Source organism: Bufo gargarizans, chromosome 8, assembly GCF_014858855.1.
Source record: "Bufo gargarizans isolate SCDJY-AF-19 chromosome 8, ASM1485885v1, whole genome shotgun sequence".
NCBI lineage: Eukaryota > Metazoa > Chordata > Amphibia > Anura > Bufonidae > Bufo > Bufo gargarizans.
The window spans coordinates 90124451-90146012 of record NC_058087.1 but is presented as its reverse complement, the minus strand read 5'-3'; the positions used below and the strand labels follow the sequence as shown (position 1 = coordinate 90146012).

Genomic DNA, 21562 nt, shown 5'->3' with positions numbered 1-21562 from the left:
AATATACTGAATACTATGGATAGCCCCTGGCCCTATCTTATATGAAGGATGGCCGTATGCCTATCCCATGCATGCTTAAACTCCTTCACTGTATTTGCAGCTACCACTTCTGCAGGAAGGCTATTCCATGCATCCACTACTCTCTCAGTAAAGTTATACTTCCTGATATTACTTTTAAACCTTTGCCCCTCTAATTTAAAACTATGTCCTCTTGTAGCAGTTTTTCTTCTTTTAAATATTCTCTCCTCTTTTACCTTGTTGATTCCCTTTATGTATTTAAAAGTTTCTATCATATCCCCTCTGTCTCGTCTTTCTTCCAAGCTATACATGTTAAGGTCCTTTAATCTTTCCTGGTAAGTTTTATCCTGCAATCCATGTACCAGTTTAGTAGCTCTTCTCTGAACTCTCTCCAAAGTATCAATATCCTTCTGGAGATATGGTCTCCAGTACTGAGCACAATACTCCAAATGAGGTCTCACTAGTGCTCTGTAGAGCGGCATGAGCACCTCCCTCTTTCTACTGGTAATGCCTCTCCCTATACACCCAAGCATTCTGCTAGCATTTCCTGCTGCTCTATGACATTGTCTGCCTACCTTTAAGTCTTCTGAAATAATGACCCCTAAATCCCTTTCACTGATTTTATATTCTGCTCTTGGTCTTCTACGCCCCAGGTGCATTATCTTGCACTTATCAACATTAAATTTTAGTTGCCAGATTTTTGACCATTCCTCTAGTTTTCCTTAATCCTTTTCCATTTGGTGTATCCCTCCAGGAACATCAACCCTGTTACAAATCTTTGTGTCATCAGCAAAAAGACACACCTTACCATTGAGGCCTTCTGCAACTTCGCTGATAAAGATATTAAATCATATGGGTCCCAGAACAGATCCCTGAGGTACCCCACTGGTAACAAGACCATGGTCTGAATATACTCCATTGACTACAACCCTCTGTTGTCTGTCCCTCAGCCACTGCCTAATCCATTCAACAATATGGGAGTCCAAGCACAAAGACTGCACTTTATTGATAAGCCTTCTATGTGGGACAGTATCAAAAGCCTTACTATAGTCTAGATAAGCGATGTCTACTGCACCTCCGCCATCTATTATTTTAGTCACCCAATCAAAAAAATCTATAAAATTAGTTTGACATGATCTCTCTGAAGTAAACCCATGCTGTTTTTCATCTTTTTTCCATTAATTTCCCCACTATTCATGTCAAGCTTACTGGCCTATAGTTGCCCGATTCCTCCCTACTACCTTTCTTGTGAATGGGCACAACATTTGCTAATTTCCAATCTTTTAGGATGACTTCTGTTACCAGTGATTGGTTAAATATATCTGTTAATGGTTTTGCTAGTTCACCGCTAAGCTCTTTTAATAGCTTTGGGTATATCCCATCAGGCCCCTGTGACTTATTTGTATTCATTTTAGACAGCTGACTTAGAACCTCTTCCTGTGTAAAGACGCATCAAAAGATTTATTAGTCTTCCTTCCTAACTGAGGTCCTTTTCCTTCATTTTCCTTTGTAAAAACGGAAAAGAAGTATTCGATGAGGCAGTCAGGTAGTTCTTTACCTTCTTCCATATACCTTCCTTCATTGTTTTTAATTTGGAAATCCCTTGTTTTACTTTCCTTTTTTCATTTATGTATCTGAAGAATGTCTTATCACCGTTTTTCACTGACTGAGCTAATTTATTTTCTGCCTGTGCTTTAGAAGCTCTTATAACTTGCTTGGCCTCTCTGCCTAGTCTTATAAATTTGCCTGTCATCCTCGTTTTTTTTTATAATTACTAAATGCTATCTTTTTGTTTTTAATGATTTTGGCCACTTCTGCTGAGTACCACAGTGTTCTCTTCCTTTTTTTGCTTTTACTGACAAGCCTAATGTAGTTATCTGTTGCCTTCAATAGTGCCACTTGTATCTAGTCCCATTTCTCCTGGACTCCATTGAAACTGTTCCAATCTGATAGGGACTCGTATACCACTAATATAATTTTAGAAAAGTCATTTTTTCTAAAATCTAAAACTTTTGTTATTGTGTGGTGTGACTCAGTAACTGTACTTATAGTAAACCACATTGACTGGTGATCACTAGATCCCAAGCTTTCCCCTAAAGTAATATCAGATACCAAATTCATGCCTTGCTCCTGATTTTTGTGTGTTAGACTCCTTTTGCTCCTCACCTGACTATTTTGAAAAGTGTCTAACAAACGGTGCATGATTTAGAGGAGTCTTAAAATGGGGAAAATTATACAAAAATATTGGCCAAAGCAAGCCAACCACGAGTAGTGTAAGGAAAAGTATCTAACGTGTCAAGCAAGATGCACCAAGTCACACAGTGAGAGACATTTATTAAGCTAAGTATGCCACTATTGTGGCGTAAAAAAGTTGCACATCATATGTGCGCCATCATTTGCAACTTTTTAGGCTTCTCACCACTTTTCCGAAGTTGCAAGAAGACGGGTGGGGCAGATTTTAAGTGGGTGGGCCTTTGCACCTCCCACTGCATTTACTATAACTTTCACCAGTCCCTGCTTACTTGTATTGGCCCATCTTCTGTCATTTTGGACCCGCCTGCAATATGGAGCCAACTTTTTTTTATCCAGGGCTAGAAACCAAAATGGAAAACCTCCCTACCCAATAAAATAATTGCCTTTATTTCAATATTTAAAAAGACGAAAAGCCCCACAATAATATCAAAACATACTATATTAAAATATAAAATGTGGGTGACATATACAGGATACCTTAGGACAGCAGTTGTATTGATAAATCCGGAACATCCAATCCTTTCCTTAGGATGTCTCTGACTACCATGCCTACAGGCAGAGCACCCGCCCCAAAAAGGGGTGACCCCACTTCTCGGTGGCTAAGCCTTTTCTGAGTTCTGTATTCACCCTGATAGACAATGGATGTCCCAAAAATAAGGTTCTGAAAGTTGATGGAGTAGAAATCCGGCCCAAGTTTATCTGAAGTCACCAAAACGGCCAATCCAGGGCTACTTAAGTTTCCTATTCCGCCCCAGTCTAAGGGTTTGCTGCAATGAATCCAGCATTGAAATTTGTGAGTTAGAAAGGGATTTTTTCATCTCAGGTTGTAATATCACTAAGATATGGCATCACTTTCTGATAAGTGGGTGATGCCATATCTTGCATGCATTGCCAAAGGCTCTACAGAGAACTGCAGCATGGCCCCACTCATTGGGATATGCCACCACATTTTGATTGACCATGGTCTGACTGCCAGAAGGGTACAGCACTAGTTTAGCGCTTTGTTCACTTCTGCACATGGCCACACCCTGTCCAGGGACTGTGAAGGCCTGCAGTGCTAATTTAGTATGGTAGCCTCGTCATTGTCAGGATGACTGGCGGTCTTGGCAGTCAAAACATCGGCAATCAGAATTTTATGGTATAGCCAAGTGATACGCCATCACTTTATAGGACAGGAAACCTCCCCGTAGCACTAATCTCTCTCCTATATTTGTGGTATGCTACAAGATATCGGTTTAGTTAAAGGACCTTCAATGATGAGCCCTACCTGCTTAGATCACAACAGTTGTGTAGACAGGACACATAGCTTAGGCTAAGTTCATATTTGTGGTGGAGATTCCTTCAGGAACCTCCATCACAGCAGTAATTTGTCCATGAGATGTACCCCGTTATGGTGAACTGGGTCTTCGGGCATTGGCGGTGTCCAGCTGGAACAGAATACCAGAATTTATGTGTGTATGTTAACCTAGCCTTAGACCGGCCATACACATACATGCAGGTTTGACTCAGCCAAGCATGCATATGTTCTCAGTAAGAGTCTGCCCAATTATCTGGATATGTGAATCCACCATAACACTCCAGATAAAAAAAGGTTCAAACACAGACTGGTTTCAATAAGGCCTGTAAAGAGACATTTTTAGCGCTGTACTGCTATCAGTAAAGGTTTAGTTGTGACGTTGTGTTTAGCATCCATACATCGATTTGCTAATCAAACAAACGGCAATAAAGCGCTTTGTTATAATGTCCCTTTAAGTGCCTATAATGGGCCTTATTGATTTGTTTTGATAGCAGATCCCTAAAGTGCTGTAAGGGCTTAGCATCTCCTATATACTGCTAGCCATCCGAGGTTGTGCAGCTGTGCAGATAGACTTTGATATGTTGTGCATTTTGTGACGCTACCACTTATGTCGGTCTCCGACTATTGTGAACCTTGGGAACCACATTGAAGCTGGCACCTGAATCCCAGCACAAAAGATGAAAGAGAACTGCGTGATTAGCATGTGTCTATACAGTCTATTGATCTCCTCCTCTGATGTAAATGTTTTCCGAGCAATTAATAGATGTTTACGTGAATGGGAAACATTTTCCACACATCGCCACATTGAGTAACCGGTTATCCCGCTTGCTTAGATGTCAGTGAAGTGGGTTTTGACACAAGACTGGAGCTTGTACTTGAGCACTTTAGCTGATTTATGTGTGAATGTCTCAGATTAACAATAAAATAACCGTATTGATGCAGCAATGTATGTTATCTCTACAGACTATGACACTGATGGGAATAGTAATGTGTTTTGACATCTTTTAAATTAACGCTAGATCATTCTAAAGTATTACCATAGCGGCACAATGCTATCGTAATGGCTGTCATTTCACAGCAACTACTTATTATTTAGCAAAGATTTCTCGAAGTTGTGGTGTAAATAGAATCAGTATAAATGACAGTTTGCTGGGAGGAATTGTGTCGTATGTATTCAGTGTTACATTAAATATGGACTTCAGGTTTACTTTATATCGCCCTGACTTGCAACTTTGCTATGATTCTTTTGATGTGTGCAATGTCAGAAAACACGCAGCTTAGGGTCCATTCACACGTCCGTGAATGTGTCCGCACCCGTTCCTTAATTCTATTGAACAGGTGCGGACCATTCATTCTCTGTGGGGACGGAATGGATGCGGAGAGCACACTATGTGCTCTCCACATCTGCATTTCTTCCGGTCCGATCTTCTGGTCCGCGGCTCCGGAAAAAATAGAATATGTCCTATTGTCCACAATTGCAGACAAGAATAGGCAGTTCTATGGGGGTGCCGGCCAGATGTATTGCAGATCCACAATTTGCGGCGCTGTACAGACTTTATCACTGCTCACTGGCTCCAGTGGATGGAGCCTGGGAGATAACCCACATAAACACGGGGAGAACATAGAAACTCCATGCAGATGTTGTCCTTGGTTCAATTCAAACCGAGGACCCCAACGCTGCAAGGCACCAGTGCTAACCCCCTCCTCAATTAATTTTGATGCGATCCAGGCAAAACCATGCTCTGACTAGTAAAGCATCATTTCAGAAGTTAAAAAGTTGAGAAGCCACAATTTAAAATGTAGATCTATGTTTGTTCTTAAAGGGAACCTGTCACCTCCAACAAACATCCCAAGCCGGCAGCAGTACCTGAGAGTAGCCAGCAGCATGTTTGTAACGATCCTTTTCTTCCTTCAGGCAGTTGAAGCAAAAGCTGTAAAAACGATCTTTAATCCCCGCTCTTCTCTAGTCAGGCTTGAAGTCACGGAGGCAGCGGCTTCAAGTCACGGTAACCACGCCCCCTTCCCTGCCCCTTCGCTGTGATTGACAGCGCTTATGCACGACAGTTCGGCTGGCTTTGCCGAACTGCCGACTGTCAGTCACATCGAAGAGGCAGGGAAGGGGGCGTGGTTACCGTGACTTGAAGCCGCTGCCTCCGTGACTTCAAGCCTGACTAGAGAAGAGCGGGGATTAAAGATCGTTTTTACAGCTTTTGCTTCAACTGCCTGAAGGAAGAAAAGGATTGTTACAAACATGCTGCTGGCTACTCTCAGGTACTGCTGCCGGCTTGGGATGTTTTTGGAGGGGACAGGTTCCCTTTAATTGCTCTGGGTTGGGTTGTCACTAGTGGGGTACCACAGGGGCCAGTACTGGCCCTTATTCTCTTATTTTCCTATTCTTAATTATTGCAGCATACTGCTACAGATGGATCTGGATAGATTGGGGACTTGGGCAGAGAAGTGGCAGATGAGGTTTAACACTCACAAATGTAAGGTTATGTACATGGGAAGGAATAATGCAAGTCACCAGTACATACTAAAGGGTAACACTGACATGGAAAAGGACTAAGTTTTAGAAACCAGTGTCAGGCAGCTGCTGCCAAGGCCAATAAGATAATGGTTGCATCAAAAGGGGCATAGATACACATGGAGTACTGTGTACAAGGCAGACATAGCAGAGCTGGAGAGGTTCCAGAGGAGGGCAGCTAAAGTAATAACTGGAATGGGGGGGACTACAGTACTCTGAAAGATGATCAAAATTAGGGTTATTCACTTTAGAAAAAAGACGACTGAGGGGAGATCTAATTAATATGTATAAATATATCAGGGGTCAGTACAGAGATCTCTCCCATCATCTATTCATTCCCAGGACTGTGACTGTGACGAGGGGACATCCTCTGCGTCTGGAGGAAAGAAGGTTTGTACACAAACATAGAAGAGGATTCTTTGCGGTAAGAGCAGTGAGACTATGGAACTCTATGCCTGAGGAGGTGGTGATGGTGAGTACAATAAAATAGTTTGTCCCCCTTTTACACAAGTTTGACGGATTGGCTCTGGATGCGTTCAGTGAAACTCGCACCATTTTGCAAGCAAGTTCAGTCATTTTTGTCTGCAATTGCATTCGGTTGTTAATTTTTTTCCGCGTGGGTGCAATGCGTTTTGATGCGTTTTTCACGCGCGTGATAAAAAATTGAAGGTTTACAAATGATATCTCTTATCGGTGAAAAACGCATTGCACCCACACTTGCGGATGCAATGCGTTTTTCACGCAGCCCCATTCACTTTTATGGGGCCAGGGCTGCATTAAAAATGCAGAATATAGAGCATGCTGCAATTTTCACGCAGCGCAGAACTGATGTGTGAAAAACAAAGCCATTGAAATGAATGGATCAGGATTCAGTGTGGGTGCTATGCATTTCCCGTCACGCATTGCACCCGCGTGGAAAACTCGCTCGTGTGAAAGGGGCCTTCAAGAGGGGCCTGGATGTATTTCTGGAGTGTAATAATATTGCAGGCTATAGCTACTAGAGAGGGGTCGTTGATCCAGGGAGTTATTCTGATTGCCTGATTGGAGTCGGGAAGAATTTTTTTTCCCCTAAAATGAGCAAAATCAGCTTCTACCTTGTGAGGGTTTGTTGCCTTCCTCTGGATCAACTTGCGGGATAACAGGCCGAACTGGATGGACAAATGTCTTTTTTTCAGCCGTACTACCTGTGTTACTATGATATGATTCTTTTTTATGATGTTGTATTGTTATTTCACTTATGAAGATGTGCCAAAGTTGTTGCTCCTGTTTTATGTAGATGTGGTATCTAAGGACTTAGGGCCATTTTACACAGGCTGAGTATAGGGACAATTGTCTAGGGTGACTGCTAGTTCTAAGTAATCGTCCTGTGTAAAGATCTCCCAACGAATATGCAAACAGATAAAGGAATATGGTGAAATCCCTTAACACGACCATACATCCCCACTCAGTTTGCACTTGTCAGCAGTTTACTTGGGAAAAGATGCGATCAGTGACAAATGAGTGTTTGTTTGTCAGCTAATCGATGGGCAAGTTCACATGGGCCGTGACCAGGAACAGATGTTCATACCAACGTTCTCTCAGCTGATCATCCTCCCTTGTGCCGGGGCCACATTGTGTATGGGCAGCCTCATATTGTACTGTAATTACTTGGAAATGGCAGCATTCAGGCAGAATGGCACCTCTCTGGAGACATATACCAGTAATTGTGTTGTGGTCAGTGCTTCATAAATGCACAGATTACATTCTCATTTATTAGCCTTTTCCATACCTGAAAAGGGTTATCCTCCAGATAGGTCATCAGAGTATCTGATCGGTGAGCGTCCGACACCTGGTAACCCCGCCAATCAGCTGTTTGAAAAGGCAGAGGCGCTCCTGTGATCGCCGCAGCCGTCTCTGAATCCACCGAGCACAGCGCCGTACATTGGATAGCGGCTATTGTTAGTATCACACTTGAATGGGGCTGAGCTGCTCCTAGGCCACATGACTGATGAAGGTGACACTACTGTGAGCGCCGCAGCCGTCTCTGAATCCACCGAGCACAGCGCCGTACATTGGATAGCGGCTATTGTTAGTATCACACTTGAATGGGGCTGAGCTGCTCCTAGGCCACATGACTGATGAAGGTGACACTACTGTGAGCGCCGCAGCCGTCTCTGAATCCACCGAGCACAGCGCCGTACATTGGATAGCGGCTATTGTTAGTATCACACTTGAATGGGGCTGAGCTGCTCCTAGGCCACATGACTGATGAAGGTGACACTACTGTGAGCGCCGCAGCCGTCTCTGAATCCACCGAGCACAGCTTCGTACATTGGATAGCGGCTATTGTTAGTATCACACTTGAATGGGGCTGAGCTGCTCCTAGGCCACATGACTGATGAAGGTGGCACTACTGTGAGCGCCGCAGCCGTCTCTGAATCCACCGAGCACAGCGCCGTACATTGGATAGCGGCTATTGTTAGTATCACACTTGAATGGGGCTGAGCTGCTCCTAAGCCACATGACTGATGAAGGTGGCACTACTGTGAGCGCCGCAGCAGTCTCTGAATCCACCGAGCACAGCGCCGTACATTGGATAGCGGCTATTGTTAGTATCACACTTGAATGGGGCTGAGCTGCTCCTAAGCCACATGACTGATGAAGGTGGCACTACTGTGAGCGCCGCAGCAGTCTCTGAATCCACCGAGCACAGCGCCGTACATTGGATAGCGGCTATTGTTAGTATCACACTTGAATGGGGCTGAGCTGCTCCTAGGCCACATGACTGATGAAGGTGGCACTACTGTGAGCGCTGCTGCCTTCTTGAACAGCTGATCGGTGGGGGTCCCAGGTGGCGGATCCCCATGATCAGATTCTGATGACCTATCCAGTATTAAAACCCCTTGAAGGTGGTTTTAGCCCATGCCAGCGCCATCATCGGGGTATGCCTGTTAATAATGCTTCCCTACAGATAAGGCAGGCATTTACTGCACAGTGAGTCACGTATGTGTCTATATTTTTATATAATAATTATTTAATACATAATTGCTAGATCTAATACAGTTTTTTCTGCCAGTTTATATTGGAAACATATCAAAGCAGTAACAACATCCATACAATTGTCTCTGCTTGTTCAGATGCTGTGAAAGGGCCAGTGTGACACAAACGAAGAGGAGCATTTAACACATGAAGCACAGCAACGTACATGGACGCTTTCTGTCACAGTTGACCTGTGCTGAAGTGAACCGCTGACCCTTAGGTCAGAGGTCGTGTCATCTTATGAGTCTTCCAGTCTGCTCCTGCTGAGATAACGTTCTTGTAGTAATGATAATAGATTTGTGTATGCACAACATCTAAAGAAAACCGAGCAAGACACATAGAAAACTGGGTTAATTGTTTCTTAAACGCAATAGAACCGTTAAACTGTGTGTTCTCTTGGGAATATTTGGTGTATTTCCACTTCATTTGTTTGCTGTGCTTTTCTTGTAATGTGTTTGCAAGTCATCAAGCAAATGGTTGAATGTCAATGGCAGACAAAATCCACTGTGTTTTGCCAACATTACAACTTTATACTAGGAATACTACAAGATTTCAGAATTTATGACAACCAGCATGATAATATATCCTGTCAGCGCACCGGCATTGTGGCCCCTGGCTTTGGCCACATGGAGGCTGCTACTTGGGACCATACTCTCATGTTAGGGAATTGAATTGTATGACTTCTCCTAGTTTAAAGGGGTTCTCCGATCATTTCCTCTAATTGGCCCATAGTACTAACCTGCAGAGGGAAGATGTTTCACAGAGTACTTACCCTCCCTCGCTCCCCTGATGCCGCCATCTCTACTGCGCACACGCACGCTGTGGGCTTTTCCACCCAACTGAAATCTATTCCTGCTCAGCTGCATTGACTTCCATCTGCAGGTTAGTACCGTAGGCTAATTAAAGGAAATTATCTGAGAACCTCTTTAATCATTACAGTGGCTCCGAAAGCAGATTCATAGTCTAATAAAGACTGCCGGAAATAGTGACAGCTTGTACTCTGCAATCTCCATCAGTCCCATAGAGAGTGAATGGAGCAGTGGTTTGTATGGTCAATTTATATGGGGACACAGAACCACCATTCTTGTGATCGATGGGGCCCCAGCTGTCAGATCCCAGCGATCGGATACTTACAGGATTGGGAATAGGTTTGTATTGTGGGGATATTTCTATTGTACATATAAATTTATGTATTGTAGGATGCTGCTTGAGTGAAAATTTTAACTGGTTTGCTATTAGTTCAACTCTCTCATCGTTTTGGATCCCAAACCTTTTTAAATTAGTACTCTTCCTGGATTCTGTAAATGCACATTTTCTCTTCATGGTTACTGTTCTCTACCTCTTGCTTTGCCCTCTTCTTACGCTGCCTTACAGAAATAGTTACAAACTGCACCTGCATCCCCCTCCTCCCTGTCTACCTGTTTATTATTTATGGGTACACTTTCTTTTACTTTTCTGAACATTGACAGAGAGCTTACGGGGAAAGCTGAGCTGTAACCAGACACAACCTATGGGACGCTGTTTTTGAAATAATTAGGTGCATTCAGTTCTGTGGGAGGGAGGGGAAGACACCGAGGGAGGGACAAGGAAAGGGGGCGTCTTCTGAAGACAGATTTTCCTTCAGAGCTTTGCTAAGAAGACTCTTTACAGTAGAAAGAGACCCTAATAAAGTACATTACAAATATGTTTAACATCCTTGTCCCTTACATTATATCATAAATAAACTAAGGGTACTTTCACACTAGCGACAGGACGGATCCGATTGAATATAATAGGGACGGGTGCGGAGCTCCGGCGCAGCATGGCGAGAGGCCACTGGACTAAAAGTACTGCATGTCCGACTTTATAGTCCGGCGGCGTCTCACCGTGCACTGCCGTGCTGGGACGGAGCGGCAGTCCAGCAGCACGGCGAAATAGCGGCAGGACGGATCCGACAAGGTGAGCAGCCTGTCACATCCGTCCTACCGCTAGTGTGAAAGTAGCCTAAAATGACAGTCACAACTAAATTCCAACCTGTTGAAAAAATCGTACTTGCCTGCTCCCCACCTCTCCATTCCACCTCACTGGGTTCCTGGCTCTCTTCTGTGGTCTTCCGGTCTGTGTCCTGTAAACTTCCATAAGGACAGGATCACATGCAGCCAAAGACTGACGTGGCCAAGCGGACAGCTGAGGCAGCAGTGACATGCTTCTCGAGGCCAGTCATTGGTCTTTTCGTAAATCTACAGGACATGGACCAAAAGTCCACTAAAGGGAGCTGGAACATGTACAGAAGGTTGGGCTTGATATTTAATAGAAGTATACAAAGCTGGAAACCCTCTTTAAGGTGTGTACCACTTGATTAATGGGCAGAGTCTAAGGTCCCTCTAGTCTCCTGAATGTGAATTATATTACTGACTATGCTTACAATATTTGGTTTCAAATATATCAACTAGTGATGAGCGAATCGACTTCGGGTGAAACACCCAAAGTCGATTTGCATAAAACTTTGTTACAATACTGTATGGAGCAGGAGCTCCTATGAGCCGAAGTTTCTTCGCGAAGTCTCGCGGATAACTTTAGAAATGAAATTCTACTGTTAAAAACATTTTACTGAACTCGGTTTTGGTTCCAAGTGGTACCTTGGAACCGAACCCGAGTTTGGTAAAAGGTGTTTTACAGTAGAAATGAATTTCTGAAGTTATTACACGAATTGCTGCTAGACTTTGCAAAGTAATAACTTCTGCTCATCGGAGCCAATACATTCTAATACTGTACGGAGCTCATCCGAAGTCTATTCGCTCTTCCCTAATATCAACATTGAAGGAAAAATTACGCTGCCATGTCCTGATCAGAAAGATATCATCATATAATGTCTGTTTTCGTGACAAGTTCATTTTAGTTGAAAAATGCTGTTTTATTGAATTCTGCCTTTTATCTGGAATATATGTCAGTAGAATTTTTCACAGTGCTTTCTGCCATGAGAATTGCAATTCATTCAAGGACATGATTATATGGATCTCCATCTATTGTATTTGATGATATTGTTGTCTAAATCTACCCCAATATGTCTTTTATCTTGTGCAGGTAGTTGAAGGCAAGTTGTCTCCTTTTCTAACAAAAGTGATCAAGTTTGCTACATCGCATGTCTACAGCTGCAGCCTTTGTAGTCAGAAGGGCTTCATCTGTGAGATCTGTAACAACGGAGAGATCCTGTATCCCTTTGAGGAAAACTCCACGAGCAGGTAATATGCCTTTTTATCTACAAGGTCAACCCAACCAGAAGTTCAGATTATCACACAGTGAATAACTGTATTCTATAGGTTAGTGGCCATTCCATCCAGGGCCAGGACAAGGTATTTCAGCACCCTAGGCGGAGCAGGCAAATTGAACCACCAAGCTGAAAAAACAATTAAAAGCAACATTACTACTAATAAAAAGATTAAAACACATATAAAACCGTAGCGAAGGGCAGATCCAGTGACTTACAGGTGACGTCCCCACGGTTTTGAGTTATTCAATCTCCTTTTCTTCTCCTTTTGGTCCAGACCATCATGGGCAGACGCATTTGTTCAGGGGTGTGCATTCCCCTCTGTCACATAAGCCACCAGTATTACTATATTACATATGGTAGCTGGGGGACTGTTACAGATTTTGCAAATGCCCCCTCCCCCAGCTTAGTGTCAGTATATAATGCTCCCCCCACCCTTGTGCCAGTATATAATGTTCCCCTTACCCTAGTGCCAGTATATAATGCTCCCCCCACCCTAGTGCCAGTATATAATGCTCCCCCCACCCATTGCCAGTATATAATGCTGCCTCCCACCCTATTGCCAGTGCATATTGCTCCCCCCTCACCCTAGCGCCAGTATCTAATGCATCCCCCACTCTAGCGCCAGTATATAATTTTTCTCCCACCCTAGTGCCAGTATATAATGCTCTCCCCCACCATAGTGCTAGTATATAATGCATACCCCCACCCTACTACCAGTATATAATGCTTCCCCCACCCTAATGCCAGTATATAATGCATACCCCCACCCTACTACCAGTATATAATGCTTCTTCCACCCTAGTGCCAGTATATAATGCCCTCCCCCCACCATAGTGCCAGTATATAATGCTCCCCCCACCATAGTGCCAGTATATAATGCATACCCCCACCCTACTACCAGTACATAATACTCCCCCCACCCTAGTGCCAATGTATAATGCTTCCCCTACTATAGTGCCAGTATATAATGCTCCCCTCACCCTAGTCACAGTATATAGTAATCCCCCCCCACACTAGTGCCCGTATAAAATGCTCCCCCATATCCTAGTGCCAGTATATAATGTTCCCTCCACCCTAGTGCCAGTATATAATGCTCCCCCCCATTCTAATGGCAGTATATAATGTTCCCCCCACCCTAGTGCCAGTATATAACGTTCTCCCCCCACCCTTATGTCAGTATATAATGCATCCCCCTCCCCCTGTATTGCCAGGTATACAAGATGCTCCTCCGCCCCCTTCCTTGGTGCCCCCAGTCCAGCCTTGCTTGGGGGGGGGGACACCTCACTCCTGTTTCCCCACAACCATCTGCATTGGATTCAGGCCACAGCCTAAACTCTGTGGCTTGTGTTGCTGAGTCCCGGCGCAGGCAGTCGACATGACATCACCGCTCCTAAACCACAATGACATGATGATGCGAGACCAGGAGGTCACGGTGGTGTAATCGCGACATCTTGGGCCACTCTACTGCCTTATAGGTAAACTGCTCAGTCCCATTCAGACAAGTTATCTAATAGATGCAGCCTTAGTAGCTCCCCCGCTAATGGGACATACCCCTCGTACCTACCGTGTTCCCATCTTATAAAATGTCATATTGCTAAGATGTGCCATCACCTTATGATCAATGGGGGTTTATCCGACACAGAAATGAAGCTGCTTAGGGAACTGTAGCATATCCCCAATCACTTGAAGAAGCAGTGAAGGTTATGTAGCACCAATCTAGCCTTGTGGACCATTCATTTTCAGTAGGGTCCCAGAGGTTGAAATCCCACCAGTCATAAAGTAATTATTATTTTCTGTCCTTTATATAACACCAACCTCCAGTATTCTGCAGCCCCTAACAAAGGTTCTCATCACATCGGTCCCTAACCCCACTAGGATTTACTATGTAGATTTCAGATTATCCTATCAGCATGACTTTTGGAGTATGCAAACACAAGGGGAGCATCCAAACTCCATGCAGATGTGGAAAGCTATGAGATCCTGCCAGAAATAGGGTCTAATAGACCCCCTGTCAAAGTAAAACTGACACCTATACACCGCAGGACAGAAATAGTGGTCCTTAATTTCAGGCTTCTAAATGGGAATTTGTGAGAGGATACAATGAAGGAAAGCATATTTAAATATTAAATGGCTTTTCCAGGCTCCTCAGGATAGGTAATCAATATGGGATCAGCTGTCTGAAGATGCAGCAGTGCTCCGTGGGCTTTTAGCCAATTTCTAGGTCATGTGATATCACTTTCATTGATCACATGGTCTTGGCGTAGCTGAGCCCCATTCAAGGAATGGTTCTGAGCTGCAATACCAAGCAGAGCCAATATTCAATGGATGGCGCTGTTCTCGGTTACAGGTGATCAGTGGGGGTCCCAGTGGTCGGAACCGCCAATCACATATTAATGACCTATCCTGCTGATAGGTCATTGATATGAACATGTACATGGTAAACCCTGTACAATATTCTTTTTATTTTTAGGTACATTTTGAATAAGACAATAGATACTATTAGGCTGGGGCTATATAATGTCATTGGCTGTGACATGTCATATAGCCAGCTGATGAAATATAAGTAAATGTGTGACCTGCAAGTTACTCAACACAACAGTCACAAAAAATCCTACCCTGCCGTATAGTAACGGTTGCAATGGCACCACAGCAATTTGCAGGTCACAAAGCTTCCCCATTCGCTTATAACACCGTGCGACAATGATTTTGCTACTCAGAGGGCTTATTTTTTGCGGGACAAGTTGTACTTTTACTTGTACGTTTACAGTTGCATACCATGTATTAGGAAGCGGTAAAAAAAATTCCAAATGGGGTAGAATTGGAAAAAAATGCAATTCTGATAAAGGTTTTATTTTTATTTGATTACATTTTGTGTAATCATTTTACATATACCCATGCTGGGTGAGATAAATATCTTGGTCAAATGCCAACTTTGTATAAAAAAAATGGGAAAAGTTGTCTTTTGCCAAGATATTTCTCTCACCCAGCATGAGTATATGTAAAATGACACCCCAAAACACATTCCCCAACTTCTCCTGAGTACGGCGATACCACATGTGACACTTTTTTGCCGCCTAGGTGGGCAAAGGGGCACACATTCCAAAGAGCACCTTTAGGATTTCACAGGTCATTTTTTATACATTTTGATTTCAAACTACTTACCACACATTAGGGCCCCTAGAATGCCAGGGCAGTATAACTACCCCACAAGTGACCCCATTTGGGAAAGAAGACACCCCAAGGTATTCCCTGAGGGGCATGGTGAGTTCCTAGAATTTTTTATTTTTTGTCACAAGTTAGCGGAAAATGATGATTATTTTTTTAGATCTTTTTTTTCTAACAAAGTCTCATATTCCACTAACTTGTGACAAAAAATTAAAAATTTGAGGAACTCGCCATGCTTCTCAGGGAATACCTTGGGGTGTCTTCTTTCCAAAATGGGGTCACTTGTGGGGTAGTTATACTGCTCTGGCAATTTAGGGGCCCTAATGTGTGCGAAGTAGTTTGAAATCAAAATCTGTAAAAAATGGCCGGTGAAATCCTAAAGGTGCTCTTTGGAATGTGAGCCCCTTTGTTCACCTAGGCTGCAAAAAAGTGTCACACATCTGGTATCGCCGTACTCAGGAGAAGTTGGGGAATGTGTTTTGGGGTGTCATTTTAAATATACCCATGCCGGGTGAGATAAATATCTTGGTCAAATGCCAACTTTGTATAAAAAAAATGGGAAAAGTTGTCTTTTGCCAAGATATTTCTCTCACCCAGCATGGGTATATGTAAAATGACACCCCAAAACACATTCCCCAACTTCTCCTGAGTACGGCGATACCAGATGTGTGACACTTTTTTGCAGCCTAGGTGGGCAAAGGGGCACACATTCCAAAGAGCACCTTTCGGATTTCACCGGTCATTTTTTACAGATTTTGATTTCAAACTACTTCTCACGCTTTTGGGCCCCTAAAATGCCAGGGCAGTATAACTACCCCACAAGTGACCCCATTTTGGAAAGAAGACACCCCAAGGTATTTTGTGATGGGCATAGTGAGTTCATGGAAGTTTTTATTTTTTGTCACAAAATTGTGGAATATGAGACTTTGTAAGAAAAAAATAAAGTAAATAAATAAATCATCATTTTCCGCTAACTTGTGACAAAAAATAAAAAGTTCTATGAACTCACTATGCCCATCAGTGAATACCTTAGGGTGTCTACTTTCCGAAATGGGGTCATTTGTGGGGTGTTTGTACTGTATGGGCATTGTAGAACCTCAGGAAACATGACAGGTGCTCAGAAAGTCTGCGCTGCTTCAAAAAGCGGAAATTCACATTTTTGTACCATAGTTTGTAAACGCTATAACTTTTACCCAAACCTTTTTTTTTTACCGAAACATTTTTTTTTTTATCAAAGACATGTAGCACAATAAATTTAGCTAAAAATTTATATATGGATGTCGTTTTTTTTTTTGCAACATTTTACAACTGAAAGTGAAAAATGTCATTTCTTTGCAAAAAATCGTTTAATAACAAAAAATGTTAAAATGTCAGCAGCAATGAAATACCACCAAATGAAAGCTCTATTAGTGAGAAGAAAAGGAGGTAAAATTCATTTGGGTGGTAAGTTGCATGACCGAGCAATAAACGGTGAAAGTAGTGTAGTGCAGAAGTGTAAAAAGTGGCCTGGTCATTAAGGGGGTTTAAGCTAGGGGGGCTGAAGTGGTTAAAGACGTGATTTAATTCTTCCACCATTTCAGATCTGAACTTGGGACCAAATTTACCTTGATTCACCAGTATATTCAGCATTAAAAGAGTTACACTTCTGTATTAATTTTCTGGACCCGGAATAAGTTACAGTGACTAATAGAATTCACAGGAATATGAGCATTGCTCTTAGTAAGCCTTACCCATCTGTTCTACCTTATGATTACAAATGTCAGGCTGTAATGTAAACATGATATACAACTGCGCCATAAAGAGAATGATAGAAAGGATGCACATGCACAGCTGAGCATCTGTTATTGTTCCCGGCACATGGTGCTCGACTTTTAGCTCTCACTTTATCCAAACACGTCTCGGGGTATTCAACATGGCGGTGAACGTAGCTAGCGGGCATACTCTCCTCAACTGCAGAAATTGTCTTACCAGCCACCCAGTGGCCTGTCCCAAGACTATTAGAACCATATCATGGAAAAGCTTACCTCACATTTAGGGTTTGTTCACACGACCGTTGTTTGGTTCCGCATCCGAGCCGCTTTTTTTGCGGCTCTAGTGTGGACCCATTCACTTTGTGTGCTGTCCGCATCCGTTGCTCCATTCCGTGGCCCTGCAACAATTTTAGACCATGTGCTCTTCTTGTCCGTTTTGTGAACATAGACATTTCTATAACGGGCCGTCCATTCCGTTCCGCAAATTACGGAAGGCACATGGACGGCATCCGTGTTTTGCGGATCCACAATTTGCAGACCGCAAAACACTACACGTTCGTGTGAATAAGCCCCTAGAGTGATATAATTTATGATCCTTATTATCTAGTACTGCTACTATAAAAAGCGAAATAATCTATGGATATAGAAGATAGCCTAGTTTGCATTCATATCCATATATTAAGTATATGTTAAGTAGCAGATTCAAATGTTACTAGATTGTGATGGTTTGCTAGCAGCATTGTTCATCTCCTTAATGGGTTTGGATAGCTTTCGGACATTTTTTTTAAAATAAAATCATGTACTTTTAGATAAAAATCATTTTTGTAATGGGGTTTTATTACATTTTCTTAACCTTTTGTCTTCTGCAGCCTGTGCGCATTCTCACACATTGCAGACTGCTTAGTCCCGTTCAGACAAGTTTTCTGACAGCTTGATCTGTAGGTCCTTGCTCTATTCTCCTGAACGCTCATCTAAGGGTACTTTCACACTAGCGTTATTCTTTTCTGGTATTGAAATCTGGTAACGGGTCTCAATACCATAAAAAAAAACACATCAGTTTTGTTCTAATGCATTCTGAATGGAAAGCAATCCGTTCAGTATGCATCAGGATGTCTTCCATCCCGTCCCTTGTACGGTATGTGACCGGACAAAGTACCGCAGCTTGCTGCAGTATTGTTTCCGGACAAAATCCCGGAACAATACCGTACTTGCCGGATCCGGCATTAATTTCCATAGAGATGTATTAATGCTGGAACCAGTATCAAATGTTCCGGAAATTGCTGCATCACCGGATCCGGTTTTTCGGTCTGCGCATGCGCCGGGCTTTTGATCTTTGAAAAAATGTAAATACCAGATCCGTTATTCCGTCTAACGGATCCGGAAAAAAGAGCTCTCCATTTATACACGGCTTGCCGGATCCGGCAGGCAATTCCGTTGCTGGAACTGCCTGCCGGATCCAAACAACGCTAGTGTGAAAGTACCCTAAGTTAACATCTTAACAACCAAATAAAATCAGCTTATGGCCTGGGCTACACTGAAACAATTTGTAGTGCGACTGTCCACAAGATTGCAATCACCTGAATGCATTCATTTGGATTGCAGCTGTAGTTCAATAGTTAAACTCAATCAGACCCAGCCTAAAAGGGATAGTAGCCTGGGTGTTCAGGAGGGCAGAGAGAGGGATTACCGTATAGACCGAGCCGTAAGAGAGCTCCACAGCCTGCAGTGTATGAAAATACAAACAAATGGGGCAAAATGTTTAATAAAGACCAATTTCAGAAATGATATTTATCCAACAATCTTTGCAGTTTAGTAAAAAAAAAAAAAAAAAAGTGGCAAAGGTGTCCATAACCATTAAGTACCGAGTCATTTGATTATTGTCAGCAGTTTTGATTTCAATTTATTAACAGTTTAGTTCTTTTAATTTAACCCTTTTGAGACCAGGTGATTTTCAATTTTTTCATTTTCATTTCTTGATTCCCAGCCCTCTCAAAGCCATAACTTTTTTTTATTTTTCATTCACATAGCCGTATGAGGGCTTGATTTTTTGCGGGACAAGATCCACTTTCTAATGGTACCATTTACGGTTGCATACAATTTGGTGGGAAGCGGGAAAAATATTCCAAAACTGATGGAACTACAAAAAAATGCCATTCTGCCACAGTTTTATGTATTATTTTACATAGTTTCCTATGCGGTAAAACTGACCTGTTATTTTATTCTCTGGGTCACTGTGATTACGACATTACTACATATGTATAGTTTTTCTTGCATTTTGATACTGAAAAAATGAAAAAAATAATTTTTTCCTTTGCATTGCCATAATCTGAACCCCATAACTTTCTTTTTTTTTATGTGTACAGAACTAAGTTAGGGCTCATTTTTTGCAGGACAAGCTGCATTTTCATTGATACCATTCAAGGGTGTGTAGGGATTTCCGATCACTTTTTATAACATTTTTACTGGAAGGAGAATTGACCAAAAAAGGCTTGAATCGGCCATTATGACATTTTTTTCCAGACGAGTTTTATGCAAGACTATTTTCCCAGGCACCTGGTGGGGTTGGGGGTTCTGGGGCGGGGCTTAGTGGATGGGCGGGGCTTTTTGATGTTCAGAAACTTGGTGTGCTGGGCTGGGCACCTGTGAAGAGAAGGAGTAATAATAATCCACCATTTTTATATTGAAACACTTGATGTGCGATTAATATAATTAATGCACCATTTTGAGCGTCAAACACACTTTGTGCTGGGCTGGGCACATGTGAAAAAAGAGGCAGAGCAGGCAGAGAGAGACTGAGGCAGCAGCCATTTCAGTCAAACTAGAGCCCAAACTGCAGAAGGGCTGTAATCTGACTAAAATGGCTGCTGCTGGCCTCAGCCAGTGCCTCTCACTCACACATCCCACTACCCTGCCCTGCTGGCCCTCAACATTTATTCAAATTTTCTATTGATGGAGCTTTGGCTGCCGCTAGTCCTCCTTTTTGCTGCTTTCTTAGGGCTCTTTCACACCTGCGTTCTTTTCTTCCGGCATAGAGTTCCGTCGTCGGGGCTCTATGCCGGAAGAATCCTGATTAGTTTTATCCTAATGCATTCTGAATGGAGAGAAATCCGTTCAGGATGCATCAGGATGTCTTCAGTTCCGGACCGGAACGTTTTTTGGCCAGAGAAAATACCGCAGCATGCTGCGCTTTTTGCTCCGGCCAAAAATCCTAAACACTTGCCGCAAGGCCGGATCCGGAATTAATGCCCACTGAAAGGCATTAATCCGGATCCGGCCTTAAGCTAAACATCGTTTCCGGATCGCATTGCCGGATCCGACGTTTAGCTTTTTCTGAATGGTTACCATGGCTGCCAAGACACTAAAGTCCTGGCAGCCATGGTAAAGTGTAGTGGGGAGCAGCATACTTACAGTCCGTGCGGCTCCCGGGGCGCTCCAGAGTGACATCAGGGCGCCTGGACACGTGATCCATGCGCATGGGGCGCTCTGACGTCATTCTGGAGCGCCCCGGGAGCCGCACGGATGGTAAGTATACCGCTCCCCACTACTACTATGGCAACCAGGACTTTAATAGCGTCCTGGATGCCATAGTAACACTGAACGCATTTTGAAGACGGATCCGTCTTCAAATGCTTTCAGTTCACTTGTGTTTTTCCGGATCCGGCGTGTAATTCTGGCAAATGGAGTACACGCCGGAACCAGACAACGCAAGTGTGAAAGAGGCCTTAGTTGCCACAATGACACTTTTCTAATCTGCAGCCGCCCACAGACCCAGCCGAAGTTGTGCTGGCACTGAGAAGACTAGAGGCGGGCACATCGGCGCTGGTGGGGATAAAGCAATGCCGCTTCAGCTTCTGTGTCGGAGGAGGCGGGGATGTCTGAAGTGAGTGACTGAGTCACGGAACCCTCCTCTCTTCCACCGCGGCACTGATGGGGGCGGAACCAATCCGGCTGTTAGAGTCTGCAGCAGGCAGCGGTAAGTGAAGCGTTGCTGCTGCAGATATGTAATTTGCTATTACTGTGGCGCAATCGCGATGTCGGCGATGGGCCCTTTTGCCACGGCTCGCCAAACAATCTTCTTTAATAGTACTGGCGTTTCTGCACCCAGCGATGCCCATGATGTTAATTTTTTACATTATTTATGCATTTTTATTTTCATTTTAGGGAATGGGGGAGTGATTTGAAATTTTATATTTTTATTTATTTTAATTTATATTTTTTTTTAAATGCATTAGCATTGGAGTCTATTAGAATTTCACTAAGTTACACTAAGAACTAATGTACGGCAG

The 21562-nt window shown here is 43.2% G+C and overlaps 1 protein-coding gene across 1 annotated transcript in view; it reads left to right on the top strand.

The window, feature by feature from the left end:
* The window catches only part of PLEKHM3 (pleckstrin homology domain containing M3), a 244825-nt gene that overhangs the window by 188062 nt on the left and 35201 nt on the right, over window positions 1-21562 (top strand). Inside the window, exon 7 of the mRNA XM_044303895.1 lies at window positions 12174-12331. Within this exon, the coding sequence (XP_044159830.1) occupies window positions 12174-12331 (158 nt within the window). The remainder of the gene's footprint in view (window positions 1-12173; window positions 12332-21562) is intronic.